This window comes from Bradysia coprophila, unplaced genomic scaffold (assembly GCF_014529535.1).
Source record: "Bradysia coprophila strain Holo2 unplaced genomic scaffold, BU_Bcop_v1 contig_232, whole genome shotgun sequence".
Taxonomy (NCBI): Eukaryota; Metazoa; Arthropoda; class Insecta; order Diptera; family Sciaridae; genus Bradysia; species Bradysia coprophila.
In genome coordinates, this window is record NW_023503493.1 from 13,639,304 (window position 1) to 13,652,512 (window position 13,209).

The 13,209-nt window shown below is 40.2% G+C and overlaps 5 protein-coding genes across 6 annotated transcripts in view; 2 read left to right on the forward strand and 3 right to left on the reverse strand.

Moving 5' to 3' along the window:
• LOC119076869 (odorant receptor Or2-like) overlaps nucleotides 1-13,209 on the reverse strand; it is a 200,995-nt gene that overhangs the window by 91,253 nt on the left and 96,533 nt on the right. The gene's annotated exons all lie outside the window — the stretch shown is intronic.
• LOC119076811 (putative elongator complex protein 1) lies at nucleotides 437-4,717 on the forward strand. The gene is made up of 6 exons (XM_037183798.1): nucleotides 437-1,411; nucleotides 1,477-1,712; nucleotides 1,771-3,675; nucleotides 3,734-3,897; nucleotides 3,966-4,544; nucleotides 4,611-4,717. The coding sequence occupies exons 1-6, from the start codon at nucleotides 587-589 to the stop codon at nucleotides 4,679-4,681; spliced, it is 3,780 nt and encodes a 1,259-aa protein (XP_037039693.1). The 5' UTR covers nucleotides 437-586; the 3' UTR covers nucleotides 4,682-4,717.
• On the reverse strand, nucleotides 4,692-6,699 carry LOC119076856 (geranylgeranyl transferase type-2 subunit beta). Of its 2 annotated transcripts, none has more exons than XM_037183861.1 (6): nucleotides 6,539-6,699; nucleotides 6,137-6,241; nucleotides 5,881-6,081; nucleotides 5,657-5,815; nucleotides 5,103-5,447; nucleotides 4,692-5,041 (listed from the first exon to the last, which is right to left on the reverse strand). In XM_037183861.1, exons 1-6 carry the CDS (start codon nucleotides 6,539-6,541, stop codon nucleotides 4,862-4,864), a joined length of 993 nt encoding a protein of 330 aa, XP_037039756.1. In that variant the 5' UTR covers nucleotides 6,542-6,699; the 3' UTR covers nucleotides 4,692-4,861. The 2 variants fall into 2 exon arrangements, with proteins under 2 accessions (XP_037039756.1, XP_037039755.1); XM_037183860.1 differs by lacking the exon at nucleotides 6,539-6,699 and adding an exon at nucleotides 6,414-6,513.
• Nucleotides 9,113-11,435, forward strand: LOC119076858 (E3 ubiquitin-protein ligase sina-like). Its single transcript, XM_037183863.1, has 5 exons — nucleotides 9,113-9,260; nucleotides 9,570-9,933; nucleotides 9,989-10,086; nucleotides 10,152-10,586; nucleotides 11,102-11,435. Exons 1-5 carry the CDS (start codon nucleotides 9,246-9,248, stop codon nucleotides 11,159-11,161), a joined length of 972 nt encoding a protein of 323 aa, XP_037039758.1. The 5' UTR covers nucleotides 9,113-9,245; the 3' UTR covers nucleotides 11,162-11,435.
• Nucleotides 11,434-12,962, reverse strand: LOC119076874 (peptidyl-prolyl cis-trans isomerase NIMA-interacting 4). Its single transcript, XM_037183883.1, has 4 exons — nucleotides 12,771-12,962; nucleotides 12,624-12,692; nucleotides 12,446-12,565; nucleotides 11,434-11,650 (listed from the first exon to the last, which is right to left on the reverse strand). The coding sequence occupies exons 1-4, from the start codon at nucleotides 12,847-12,849 to the stop codon at nucleotides 11,520-11,522; spliced, it is 399 nt and encodes a 132-aa protein (XP_037039778.1). The 5' UTR covers nucleotides 12,850-12,962; the 3' UTR covers nucleotides 11,434-11,519.

A 13,209-nucleotide genomic window follows, 5' to 3' on the forward strand; every position in this document is an offset into this window, starting at 1 on the left:
GAGAGTGTGTTTGCCATTCGTGTGCAAGATAGCTTGTGTGTGAAGGTCTCGGTGTAGCTATTATATGTGCAGTGTTTAAGGAGAGCGATTTTTGACCACTTTGTTTAAACTGGTCTCGGGGTCACACGTCAAAATGAGAGAAATCACATACAAATTTAAACTGGGTTCAACTCTCAATTTCTTTTTTCATTGATGAATATTTGACAGCTGACCCCGAGACCAATTAAATTTAACTGGTTTTCGCTCTCCTTAAACACTGTATAAAGTTTAAAAGAAACGATTCCAAAGCGATTTTCGAATAAAAGAGACTGTTAAGCCCTCCGAGTCTGAAATGATTGGCAATTTGTAACTTACTTGCGAGGCATGTATATCCAGGCTGTTCATACTGCACAATCAATGAGTGCGAATTTCTCCGAGTTATTTTGCTCTCTGTTCCAGTCTATTGTGAATGGTCCGTATTATCATACACGTGAATGACAAACTAGTTCTGTCAAAGAATTTAACCAAAAATAACACTCCGAGAGGTTAAACTACCACAAATCCGTCAGCGATCAATTGTTTACTCGCAAATTCTAACTGCCCAAAAATGAGGAACCTCGAATTGCTCTACAACCGAACGTTAACATTACCAATAGCTTCAACGGTTCGTTTCGCATTAAATACCAACGAAAATGGTGTGGCCTACGTTGCAACAAACACCGAATTGTATCGATGCAATCTACAAACGAGTGATGTCAAACAAATTCATGCCACCGACGACCAAATTATCGGAATGGAATATCTGTCGCTGAATGACGAGATATGTATCGCAACTAGTCAGGGTGACGTTAGCATATTCAATCTCCGTCTGGAAACGTGTGAAAATGTTACGTTCTGCGATGGTGGCATCGAACAAATGAGCTGGAGTCCCGATCAAGAAATCGTTGCGTTCGTCACTCAATCGAAACAGCTGGTGGTCATGAACAGTATGTACGATCCCATATCCGAGGGTGCACTGGATGAGCAATGTTTCGGTGTTAATGAGTTTGTCAACGTTGGTTGGGGCAAAAAGGAGACACAGTTTCACGGTACGGAAGGAAAGGAAGCGGCCAAGAAGACGACTGACGTTGGTGTTTCGTTGGATGTGGGAAAAATCGACAAAACCATTAGCATTGTGTGGCGCGGTGACTGTGAATATTTTGCAGTTAGCTTTGTCGGCGAACAGGGACGGATGTTCAAGGTGTTCGATAAGGAGGGAGCGCTGCAATTTACATCCGAAAAATGTAGTGGATTGGAGGCACCGGTTTTCTGGCGTCCGTCTGGATCATGGATAGCAATGCCGCAAATTTTACCGAACAAGTATGCAATCGCGTTGTTCGAGAAGAATGGGCTAAGGCATCGGGAGATTATTTTACCATTCAAAGCCAACGAGGTATGTATATTCAACGGATGCGTCAGTGGACAATAGATCAATGGGCCCCTCTTACGTTTGTTTAGGAACCAATAAAGAAATTGTCCTGGAGCAGCGACTCTGACGTACTAGCTGTGGAGACATTCAATCATTCTGCTCAAAAATGCTTCATTTACCTGTACACGATCTGCAATTACCATTGGTACATGAAGCAATGTCTGCAGTTCGACAGATCCGTAGTGGATTTCGTTTGGGATGCTAAATTTTCAGAAGGGAAGTCGTTGAATGTTCTTCTCGATGATGGCACGTACAACATTTATCGGTGAGTTATACTTTGTACGCCACACATCACGCCCGTCTAAATTAATAACTCGTTGCAGATGGGAGTTTTCTGTGAATCACACAAACGGTCAGAGTACCAAAGATCCGGCTGTTGTTTCCGTAATCGATGGATCGAAAGTCCTGCTAACAGATTTCCGTCAAGCAGTCGTTCCTCCACCCATGTGCACCACAACGATTGACTCAAAAAATCCTATCAATTTCGTTGGATTCCTCACATATGGTGCGGTTCATGACCAGTCCAGCCTATTTTCGATCGATTCACTTGGAACATTGACCACATATAGCATCCAGAAGGAAGGTAAATTGGAAGTGGTGCGTTCGAACGAAATCAGTACGGAAGTGAATGGACGAGTTCCATTGCTGGTTCACCATTGGGTGTGGTTGAATGACGACACATTCATCGCTACTCAGAATGTGGATTCTACCGAATCGAATGTCTTAGTTTACAAGACAGCTGAAGGGAAGCTGGAGCAGCGTCATTCCTTGAAAATGAGTGACAATGTCATCAACATTATAGCCTCTAGTAATGATAGTGTGGTTGTACAAGTCAGATCCGGATCGGTGTATGAATTAAAAGTCATGGACGACGGATCATTGGAACAAACTGCTGAGCTGTTCAAACTACCGGAGTTCTGCGAAAAGGCTTTGATTTATCGGAATGACAAGACGTTGGACGTTTATTCACTCAAATCGAAGCAAAGTCTGTTCTGCAACGATCGTAAAATCGCATCCGACGTCACCTCAATATTTATGACCGAACGATATTTGGGTTTCACCACACTGGACCAACTAAAGTTTGTCCGGCTGGCTGACCGTGAAATCGTCAGCGATCGACGAATGGAACGTGGCGGAAAATTGGTAACTGTGTTACCGAAAGGATCTCGTACAATTCTGCAGATGCCGCGCGGTAATCTGGAAGCTATTCAACCGCGAGTTCTGTCACTTTGCATAATTGGTGAACTATTGGACGTCAGTGAATACAAGAAGGCGTTTGACATACTGCGGACACAACGAATCAATTTGAACATTTTGGTCGATCATAATCCAACGAAATTTTGCGGTGAAATTGAACTGTTCATCGACAGTATCGATAACTCGCAGTGGCTGAGTTTGTTCTTATTCGATTTGCAAGATGCTGATGTTACAGAAACTATGTACAGCAGTAATTACACCGCGACCGGTACGGTCAGCAAAGACAAATCGTTTTTCGATAACAAAATTAAGATAATTTGCGGTCTCGTCTGTGACGCGTTAAGCGCTAAAAAATCGTCAGAATCAAAATTCATTCTGCCCACCATCACGGCTTATGTGAAACAAAATCAGTTCGAGTCAGCTCTGACGGTAATTAGTGACTTGAGGAAGCAAAGTCAATCGAATAATTCCAACGGCAAAACTGACGGTAAGGACATTGACGCTCAAGCAGCTCTAAAGTATTTACTGTATTTGGTCGACGTGAATCAACTGTACGACGTGGCTTTGGGCATGTACGATTTTGATTTGGTGTTGTTTGTCGCAGCCAAATCGCAAAAGGATCCGAAGGAGTATCTGCCATTCTTGAACGAACTGAAACAACTGGACGAATCGTATCGGAAATTCCGAATTGATTCACACTTGAAACGTTACCACAAAGCGTTGCGACACATTGTCACCTGCGGCGAGGACAGATTCGACGAATGCTTGCAAATGGTCAACAGTCAAAATTTGCATGCTGAAGCGATGCGCTTGTATGAAGGACAACCGGAGTGCTATCGAAAGATTACGCAAGAATATGCGGAAATATTGAGAACATCGGGCAAGGCACGAGATGCGTGTTTAATGTATGAACGTTGCGGAGACTTCCAACAGGCGATGCTCAGTGCTAAGCATATCTTAGACTGGGAGAAATGTTTAACTTTGGCGAAACAGGCAGACCTGACGGAGAGTAATGTGAATCAGTTGATAGCGTAAGTTACATTTGAATCTAATTAGAAACAACCGATACCATTCTTGCTTGCTTATTAGGTCGTTGATCCCAGCTTTGAAGGAAAGTGGAAACTATTCAGATGCAGCATACCTCGCACACAGTCATTTGAATGACATAGACCTTTCCATCCAAATTCTGTGTGACGGAAGACTGTATCCTAAGGCATTGTACATCGCTCGACTACATCAAGAACATTCGATTGGTAAGTCTTTCGGAACCGGAACCGATTTAATGCTTTCCTCAAAATTGATCTATTCAATTTCTCGATAGACGCAACCATTAAGCCACATCTGAAACAGTACGCTCTTCACTTGACACAAACCGTTCAAACCGATTCCGACAAATTTGTGCAACAAAAATCTCGCCTCGCAACGGTTCGGACCGAGAAATTGAAACGGAAACTGGAAAACGATTGCGAAGACATCGATGACAATGACATGTTTTCGGACACCAGCAGCATGAATTCGTCCCGCTTCTCGAACAGTTCACGCGGAACGGCCAAAACTCATCGGTCCAGTAAAAATCGCCGGAAACACGAGCGAAAGCTACTCAATCTGAAAGAGGGCAATCCGTTCGAAGACATTGCACTGATCGACGCCCTGCACAATTTGGCGGTGAGTACATTCGAACAGCAAAAGTCAATACGCATCGTATGCCGGACGTTGGTGGACCAAGGAATGGATGAAGAAGGTATCGAATTGCAGCGCGTATTCGGCAAGGCTTTGTCGATCATCCGAGATTCGTTGGATGAAATTTGGATCGCTGAGATGATAACACCGGGACAAATTGTCAACGATGGAACCGTCGACTATGAGACGTTGCAAGACAATCAACACTACTCACTGATAAGTAAGTTTAGCGGGTTTACTACGATTGCTGTTGCGCATTAACTAACCTTGACGCAACTGTTTTCAGATCTCCATCAACGATTCAAACCGCAACTGAAATCGATCGACTGGGAACTGGATATCCTTCGTGTAAAATGAAACGCTAAAATCGAAATAAAAATGGAATTTTATTGCGGAATTGTCTTTTATTTCAGTGACGCTAACTGTAAACGCTTTGTAACATTGCAAACTTGAAGTAAATTGAATGAAGGAAAAAACACGACGTGTCGATCGTACGACAAATAATTACCTGAACGGCACACATATCATCGACTGATTTCATAGAATCTGAAGTTTTACATTCAATCTGTCCATGACATGCTGTGGCATGCACAACGTTGGATTAATTTTACCTAATTTGTCGTAACCTAACAGCGATAATGCAGCCAAACCGAATAATGTGTGGAAAATGTCGGGCAGATTTCCGGTCCGATCACTAAATCCACCTGTTTCACTGTCCTGTAAAACAATGATTGCGTTGAGACAACGGAATCGACGCTCCACCTCATTATATACTCACTTGACTCGACAAAATGAACTGTTCCAGCTTATCAGCACTGATCCAATGCAATCGACCCATAATGGTCAGCGATGCCAACACCCACCACGAATAGCAAACATCTGGCAATTTCTCCGGTCGTCCGTTCAGTCCACCGCTCGGCAATTGTCGTTCACACAGCCACCAGCACAGCTTTTCGCTATCCAAACGATGCAACTGATGTGTGACGGACAAAAATGCCACACAACAATATATCAGTCCGGCATGACTTTCGGCGTTAGGTTTTGATCCGAAACCGCCGTCAGCGTTGCAACAGGACATGACAAAATCCACTGCTCGGTCAACATTGATGACTTGTGGTCTATTCTGGTGAGTAAAATCAATCGTCGGTCAAATGGAAAGTCGAATTAACGAACGCGGAAACAACGTTCTAACGGAAAGCTAGCTGAGGCACAAAACTCGGTCAACTGAATTGGGAAGGGTAATTGGTTCCCAAAACAAACGTCTTATACCGATCTTTTCACTCAGCTGCCCATCTAAGACAACAAGAAACGAACTGCTGAAAAATGACTTACAATCAGCGCGAGTATGGCAACGGCACAGAACGAGAATCGTGTATCAATTTCACCCCATTTATCACCGAAAAAACTTCCATCGGGTTGTTGTAATGATGCAACGTATTTGGCAACTGCTTCTAGGTCAACTTCATCCAAGGCATCGTAAATGCACAGAATCTGCACGGAACATTAGTCAGAAGAGTCATTTGAAAGACTCGGTCATCCGGACAGTATGAACTAACCTGTATAGCACTTAGTGTGTACAAAATATGCGGATCGTGTCCTTCGCACGGTGAAAATCCACCAGTGACCGAGCACTGACACTTTTTCACAAAATCGATGATCTCGTCCTTGTTCAGTTTGGACAATTGGCCGAGTATATCCAATGCTGTTACGCCCCAATACACACCGGACATCCGAAGAAATTCTGTCATGCAATACTCCTGAAATGAATTTCTGTAAATTAAACGATTCTTGCGGAAATTGGGGCTGCCTTACGAAATCATTTTTGTCGTTGCCGTGATTAGCAATGTACTCAATGTGTTTGTCGTACAGCAGCGACCGTTCAGTTGGGGAGATATCCACGTCATTGACTACGAAAGCCTGGAAAAATTATTGAAAATTCAGTGAAATGTTGTGTCAGCACAGCAGCATAATGCAGAAGTGGCTGCAAATCATGTTCCAATATTTTATGAACGATGATTCGATGATTTAAAAAGTAGATGTTGATGTGCATTGTGCTGAGTAATAACTGAGATAGGGATCAGATTGTTACTGAATTGAACAAGGGATCGGAACAAACAATGAACATCAATTGAATCTCTACACAAAATTTCCTTCCTGAACTTGACGAAATCGAAGTCCTTTGTAGCAACAAATCGTAAATGCGAAACAACTTACCATTGATGCGCTTGCCTAGAGTGACTCACTAAATTGAAAATGAAATCGTCAATTTCATCAAAAATTAAACAAATTAAATCAAATCAAAATCAGGCTCAGCTGTGTTTTGTCAATAGATTAAACTTGACAGAAAAAGACCTAAAATCTTTTGTCTTCGTATTGGTGGCTTTGTGTTTTGTGTGAATCGCCGTCAAATTGCATACTGTGAGCAGATACTCTGGAAATTGAGAGCTGCCTTTTTATTTTGTCGAACAAAACAGTCCTTGACAAGGACTTCTTGTTGTTATAATCTAAAGACAGAATCAAGGACATTTTATACTCGCTCGATTTTTGAAATCATGGACTGCTCTTTAGTTGCCAGATCCAGAGTTGTATAAATATCCTAATTTTTGGGTCCTACGACAAAATGATACAAATTTTGACAACTGACTCCGAGGCTCTTCGTTTTTATTGCATTTTTCCCTCGTTTGCAGACAGCTGTGAAAGTCAGCAAAAGAAAAAATGAACACCACTCCGTTTAGACGACCTTAGCCTTTGGCTTGCTATTCACTTGCAAAAAATCTACGTAAACGTAGAGAAAACGGGGAGCTTTCTTCGTAATTGGAAATCAAGGCTTAAGGCCTCCACGCACTCATATCGTTTAGCTCTCCATTTACGTGACAGTTCGTGGCGTGGGGTAATTTGGCACACGGCAGTGTTCCAAAACGTTACTGCCACATTCATAAATCTATTTTTGACATCAGTACGTCACTTTTCTTGGTTTTTCGAAAGTCTACTATTTCTGTAGGGTAATTCGGCACATAAAGGGGTCGCAAAGTGACGTACTGATGTGAAAAATAGATTTATGATAGTGGAAATAACGGTTTTGAACACTGTGGCGCTAAGACAACGCATTTTTTAACTTCGCAAAAAGTGAACTCGCACGCAAGCTCCTGTAACTAAAATTTTGTAAAGGGGAAAATTACTTTGATGATAAATATTTTTAGTGTGAGAGATTGTCAAAAATTGATTTTGTGTCATTTTATGTCATTTTTCTGCTTCGTGTGCCAAATTACCCGATACCCAGTTCGTTCAAACAATAGAAATGAGGAGGAGTTTTTATTGTTCAAACAAACTGTCAAGTACTGAGAGAGAACTAAACGACGTTAATATGCTCCTTACACTTGAAAATTCGCCCTTAAAAAAAGATACAAAAGAAATTGCAAAATTCGTTAAATGTTTTTTGCAACAACTTTGAAAGGCTGGGAGCCACCTGAAGTAGCTGTAAAAGTAGTTGCAAACTTTCGAATGAATATAAGATTGTTGTTACATCCGCGACGTTTTAATGTTGTTGGAACTGCGTTGTGTAGTATCAATTTTTGGCATGGGTTGTAGCCTAAAAAAAGTGAATTCGGGTTGTGTCCAACAGTTTAACAATTATCCAAACCCGAGCGAAAAAAAAATGACAGAAAAAGTATTAAAGCGTATATGAAAATTTCCTTACACATACTGCAGGGTATACATACCCTTTTTTCGACTTAAGCCCATACAAAATACGTATATGAAATTTCAGTATATCACCATATACGTTTTTATACGTGATCAGTATACCAGCATATACGTTTACATCCGTAATCAGTATATCTCCATACACTTTCTAATACGTAATTTCTTCTAATCATTTCTTTTGATTTAATTTTATTTAATTTTTGAAGAAATGAAATATGTTTCAAGGAAATGAATGAACAGCCTTCATTCAGTTTTTAATTCATCATATAATATCGTTAGTTGCCTCGCCTGAAAGATCTTACCTCATCAAGGGTTTCTCTTTAATAAACAAACGCAACACGCTTCAAGTCAATCCAAAATGGCGACTAAATCATTGGAAATTATGAAACAAATTCTACTTTTCAGTGTCATATTATTTGCTAATTCCTAAGACCTAACAAGATACAGAAGATATCCTAGCGAGAGAAGCAATACACGAGAAAAGATCCTACACAGACACCTAACGAGAAATGAACCTACACCGAAACCTAACTAGAGAAATCAACAATAATGTGAAAGCGATAAGTAGAATTTGTTTCATGAATTTACTAATGATTCAATTTAAAATGTTAAGGTGAATATTGCTCTTACCTCGTTAAATTCATGTGACAGATATGTTGCTCCGACAAAAGCTCATCATAGACTGATTGTTACATTAGTAAGTACACAAACGTATTTGATTAAATACTGGTCACAGTATAAAACCGTATATGTTTAAATACTGATAGCAGTATATAAACGTATATATCATATGCTGAATGCTAACAGTATATATCAACATATCCTTACTTATACTGAAAAAATACGTATATGCTTATACGTTTTGAGTCATTTTTTTCGCTCGGGAAAGTGTGGTTACATACCTTACCTGCTTCACTTCTCCAATAATATTCACATAAAAAATCCAGTTGATGTTGATTAATGGTTTTTGAGATTGTTCAAACAGAATAGTTTAAACTTTGCCACTACACCCACTACCCTGCCGATCACACTCCTTTAATAGTTGTGTGATAATCATATGTTTGCAATCCATGTATGTATTGGTACAATATGGTTGGATGGATTGTAACGTCAAAATTGAGTGTTTTTGTTCCACTATCTCTGGTAAAAAAAGGTGAAACGGTGCTTAACTGGCAACATTCTATTCAACTAAGTCTTTTATTGAAAAGCTATTTAGACAATGCCATCTCCATCGGTAAGTAACGATTGCGGGTAATTACGATTAAATTAGTTTGTCAATCGATTGCTGAAGGTCTTTTTGTTGTAATGAAAAAAACATCGAATTTACATGTAGGACTTTCGTAGATCTCTTTCTCGGATGAAAACATAAAATTTCCTATTTGTATTGCTCAGGACAATGATAGCAGCGCGTTTGAAAACGGCAATTTTATTTTGACAAATGTCCTTGACTGTTGTCAGAATTTTATTGCATAAATTTGGATTTTGTCGATGATGCAAGTCACACAAAGACATTTGTTATTCACCAAAAAAAATCTACTTACAGCACAGTCCGTTTGGCGATGTACTACTATGTCCCGTGTGCATGGTAGTTTTTGAAGGTCGCATTTTACAATGTTCACAAGGACATGCTGTTTGTGAAGCATGCCAACTAAAACTAACAGAATGTCCACATTGCCGTGGTGTCTATGTGGGAACACGAAATTACGTTCTCGAGGCAGTGATCGCGAAACTGAAACTACTCCGAACCACCGACAACATAAATTGGGTAGATCAAAATGACGACGTCCCGGGTGAAACAAAATCGACAAATGAGGCGCCAGAAGATTCATTACTATCAGAAGCAACCCAGTCAGATGGAGCGTCAGCATCCGAGTCTGCAGCTTCCGTAAAAATATTGGCACCAAAGGGTAGGTGATATGTTAACCATTAGCCGAAAAATTTACCGGAATTTGATTCCGCTAGGTCTGTACGACTGTCGCATGGACAATTGCAATGCGAAATTGCCTTTCTGCCGTCTTCTCAATCACCTGCGATACTTTCACAAAGACAGTTTAATAGAGGTTCGTATCGATGAGTCATTTTGTTCCGTTTATGCATTGAACTGTGTCCTCATTACCTCTTCCAGACAAACCGTACAACAAATACAAATGAAGATGGAGACTTTGTGGATCATTGGTCACTGCCATGCGTAACATTCCAGAAATGCTTTCATCTGCACAATTTTGGAATATTCTTTCTGATAGTCAATGTCACACAGCCCGATGGGCCAGAAGCTGGCCTAACCAATATCAAAGCATGGGTGCAATGCGCTTATCCGAACAGAGTGGCTAGGAATTTTCGATTTAGTTTAGAATTGTTGATGGGAAATATGGTGGCAACGTTTACGGATTACGTTGTGGGTGCTCAGTCGGACAGTACGTACATTCAAGCGAATAACAATTGCTTGAACGTGGACACGGCCGAACACTATGAAAAAGTCACAATCGAAATGAAAATTAGCAGAACACACGGAGCACAGAATTTGCCGCGGAACGACAGAACAGATTGTCGTTTGCTTCCAGTAAGTTTTTTTGTTTGACCTAAAGTATTTTTTCTGTCTAAACCATTGCCGACCTCAATCGAATCATTACTCTTATGAACATTAGGCCCCAGGACACGTCTTTTTAACATTAAAAGACCATGCATACGAGGTCGCATGTAAACTACGTTTTTAATGGGACTCATTCAAGAACTGTTCCTGTTGACATATGTCTTCAGAGACAATTCATTCAATTCATAATTGGCACTGACCTGTGACCTGTGACATTAATTGAATGAATTGAAGGTTTTTGTTCATCTTCTATTTCCATTACTGCCTTGGGTGCTCGGGCTGCCAGTTCGTCTTTTGATTTGATTCACTTAAATAAGTCAAATTTTGTCTTCCCAAAATGAATTTCTATTTGGCAATCTGGCAAAGCATCAAACATTTCAAGTTATCTAAGCTGCACAGTGTGGTCAACCAGTGAGACTAACGACACCGTCATTACCCAACAAATTTTGTGATTTTTTTTTTTCAAATTTCATTCTCATTTACAGGTGACAACACCATCCATTAGAACGGTGGAAAATGAAGCTAGCCGACGCAGACCACGATAACCCGTCTTAGTGAAGTTAAATAAATTTTTATTTCAACGCCCCCATCCTGCCCGTCACCAAAATAGCTCCACATACACACCGAGACCGAGCAGATTAGCGCATTTAGCAAAAACTCTTATCGTTTTCAGATTTATTCAAATTTTCGACTCAATGTGTTCATCTGTATTTTCGGCTAGTTACCGCTCGCTCACCACACTTAACGTGTTTACTTTACGTTGGACGTATTATTATAATCGATAATTAAATTAACAAATAATTAAACAAAACAAAAATTTAATTCTCATTCGAAGAAATTTTATTCATTTTTCGTTTTTACTTTCTCACCCGGCGTGTGGCCACAGAACAACACTCTCAAAATCTACTTTTTACCCTCGACCATGATGATGTGATAACCGAATTTAGTTTTGATCGGCGGATCCGTGTAAACGGGATTCGCGACCGTTGAAATTGGTAAAGCGAAAGCGGCATCTTGGAATGGGCCAACCATAGCTGAAACAGAGAGACGTGAAAGAAGGATGTCAACGAAATTGTTTCTAGTTCACAGAAAGAAACACTCAGATTTCCATGGAGCGTGTAGACATCTGGGGTTCTGTTCGTGCTAGTCTTTGTGATACGATCCCATACACTCGACAAAGTTCAGTGAAGTGCAAAATTTGCTTACAGAAGGTCTTGAGAAACGTTTATTGAAAGATGTCGCATAAAGAATATAAAGTGTAGAGGGTAGTCAAAGAATGTCGACGAAAAAACTGCAGTGGTTAGTGGTGTACTTGTAGACCTCTAATTGAAATGAAAAATTGGCGCAAAGGTGGGAACCGAACCCACAATCTGCAATTCATTCAAGACGAGAAAGTTTCAAAATCGCAGAGTGACCTTTTTTAACAACTACAGTCGAATGAACTGGGGAAAAAAAATTGGGAGTCAAAATGACACTCTGGCAGCTTTTCACAAAAAATGCAGAACATTTCACAAAGTAGAAACTTCTAGCAAAGCGGAGTTGCTGTTACGAGTTGACAACAACAATATTCTAGTCTCGTTATCCGTTATGAACAAAAGTGAATAGTACTTCAATCTGAGTCACTACAATCATGGGATGAGAACATGAGTCCAATTCGGAGTGGTCCTCTAAAGTCCTTTGCCAATGCAATTTCCCAATCACAGGTATTTCAATTTTAGACAACATAACCTGAGTCTTCCTCTCACGCTTAAGCCAATTTTACACAAATTGCCATCTCATGCCCATACCACTTCAGTCTCATGGATTTGTTATCCTCAAAACTAAATTACCTCCACGAATCTGCCATCCTAAATCTCCACCCTGTCTAGCTTTGTCTTCACTGTATGCGGCAGCTACATCGGGAAACTTTTGACCGGCTTTGATTTTCTCCAAAGCCTCAAGAATTTTACCTGAAAGTTTGTCAGACTGTTTACATATCTAGATACGGACGAAATCGGAGCTAATTACCTTGCTTCTCGCATAAAATATGACGAACTTTAACGGCATTGCCTCCTTTCTTCTCCTTGGAAGCACCTCCTATTGTCATTTACCGTACATTAAAATAAATAGAATTAATTCGGCGAAACGAAAAACATATTTCCAATTGAAACGTACCGTCATCGGTGGATTTTGCTCCCTTTGCTGGTTTCGCCTTATCTTTAGATCCTCCCTTTGTATCTTTTTTCGGCGGCATGGTTCTGTTATTGTTTACACGTTGAAAATCGCTATTTAGTTGAATGACATTTTATTGTCAAAAATACATGCTAAGGTCATCAGCTGTTTATATGGATGCAACACATTTGTTGTTAGAAAGTTCGAAGCTGCTGAAAGATTCGAATTTTTAGCTCTTATGAAATGAAAAACAATTTGGAATATTGACTTAAGCAATACAAACCATAGTCAAATTTGGCGCTGCTGGTAACTCAGACTAACCAATCACATGAAGTCGTTCCAATTTATGTAGACTCCTGTGGACTCGTACTATACCGTAATGTCGCTTTACACATATGAGCATTAAAACTAATTTTCCTGTGGCTTACTGAGTTAAACATTC

What these genes read in the sequence shown, in the direction of transcription:
- LOC119076811 (XM_037183798.1), top strand. Translation starts at nt 587, where the DNA reads ATGAGGAACCTCGAATTGCTCTACAACCGAACGTTAACATTACCAATA. An exon ending in AATGTGAATCAGTTGATAGC is followed by an intron (nt 3,676 to 3,733) that starts GTAAGTTACATT and finishes CTTGCTTATTAG; the next exon opens with GTCGTTGATCCCAGCTTTGA. An exon ending in TCAACACTACTCACTGATAA is followed by an intron (nt 4,545 to 4,610) that starts GTAAGTTTAGCG and finishes AACTGTTTTCAG; the next exon opens with ATCTCCATCAACGATTCAAA.
- LOC119076856 (XM_037183860.1), bottom strand. Translation starts at nt 6,449, where the DNA reads ATGTTCATTGTTTGTTCCGATCCCTTGTTCAATTCA. An exon ending in CCGATCCCTTGTTCAATTCA is followed by an intron (nt 6,242 to 6,413) that starts GTAACAATCTGA and finishes TAATTTTTCCAG; the next exon opens with GCTTTCGTAGTCAATGACGT. An exon ending in TTGCCATACTCGCGCTGATT is followed by an intron (nt 5,448 to 5,656) that starts GTAAGTCATTTT and finishes TTTACTCACCAG; the next exon opens with AATAGACCACAAGTCATCAA.
- LOC119076858 (XM_037183863.1), top strand. An exon ending in AAAAATATTGGCACCAAAGG is followed by an intron (nt 9,934 to 9,988) that starts GTAGGTGATATG and finishes TGATTCCGCTAG; the next exon opens with GTCTGTACGACTGTCGCATG. An exon ending in ACAAAGACAGTTTAATAGAG is followed by an intron (nt 10,087 to 10,151) that starts GTTCGTATCGAT and finishes TACCTCTTCCAG; the next exon opens with ACAAACCGTACAACAAATAC.
- LOC119076874 (XM_037183883.1), bottom strand. Translation starts at nt 12,849, where the DNA reads ATGCCGCCGAAAAAAGATACAAAGGGAGGATCTAAAGATAAGGCGAAA. An exon ending in AGCAAAATCCACCGATGACG is followed by an intron (nt 12,693 to 12,770) that starts GTACGTTTCAAT and finishes AAATGACAATAG; the next exon opens with GAGGTGCTTCCAAGGAGAAG. An exon ending in TATTTTATGCGAGAAGCAAG is followed by an intron (nt 12,566 to 12,623) that starts GTAATTAGCTCC and finishes ACAAACTTTCAG; the next exon opens with GTAAAATTCTTGAGGCTTTG.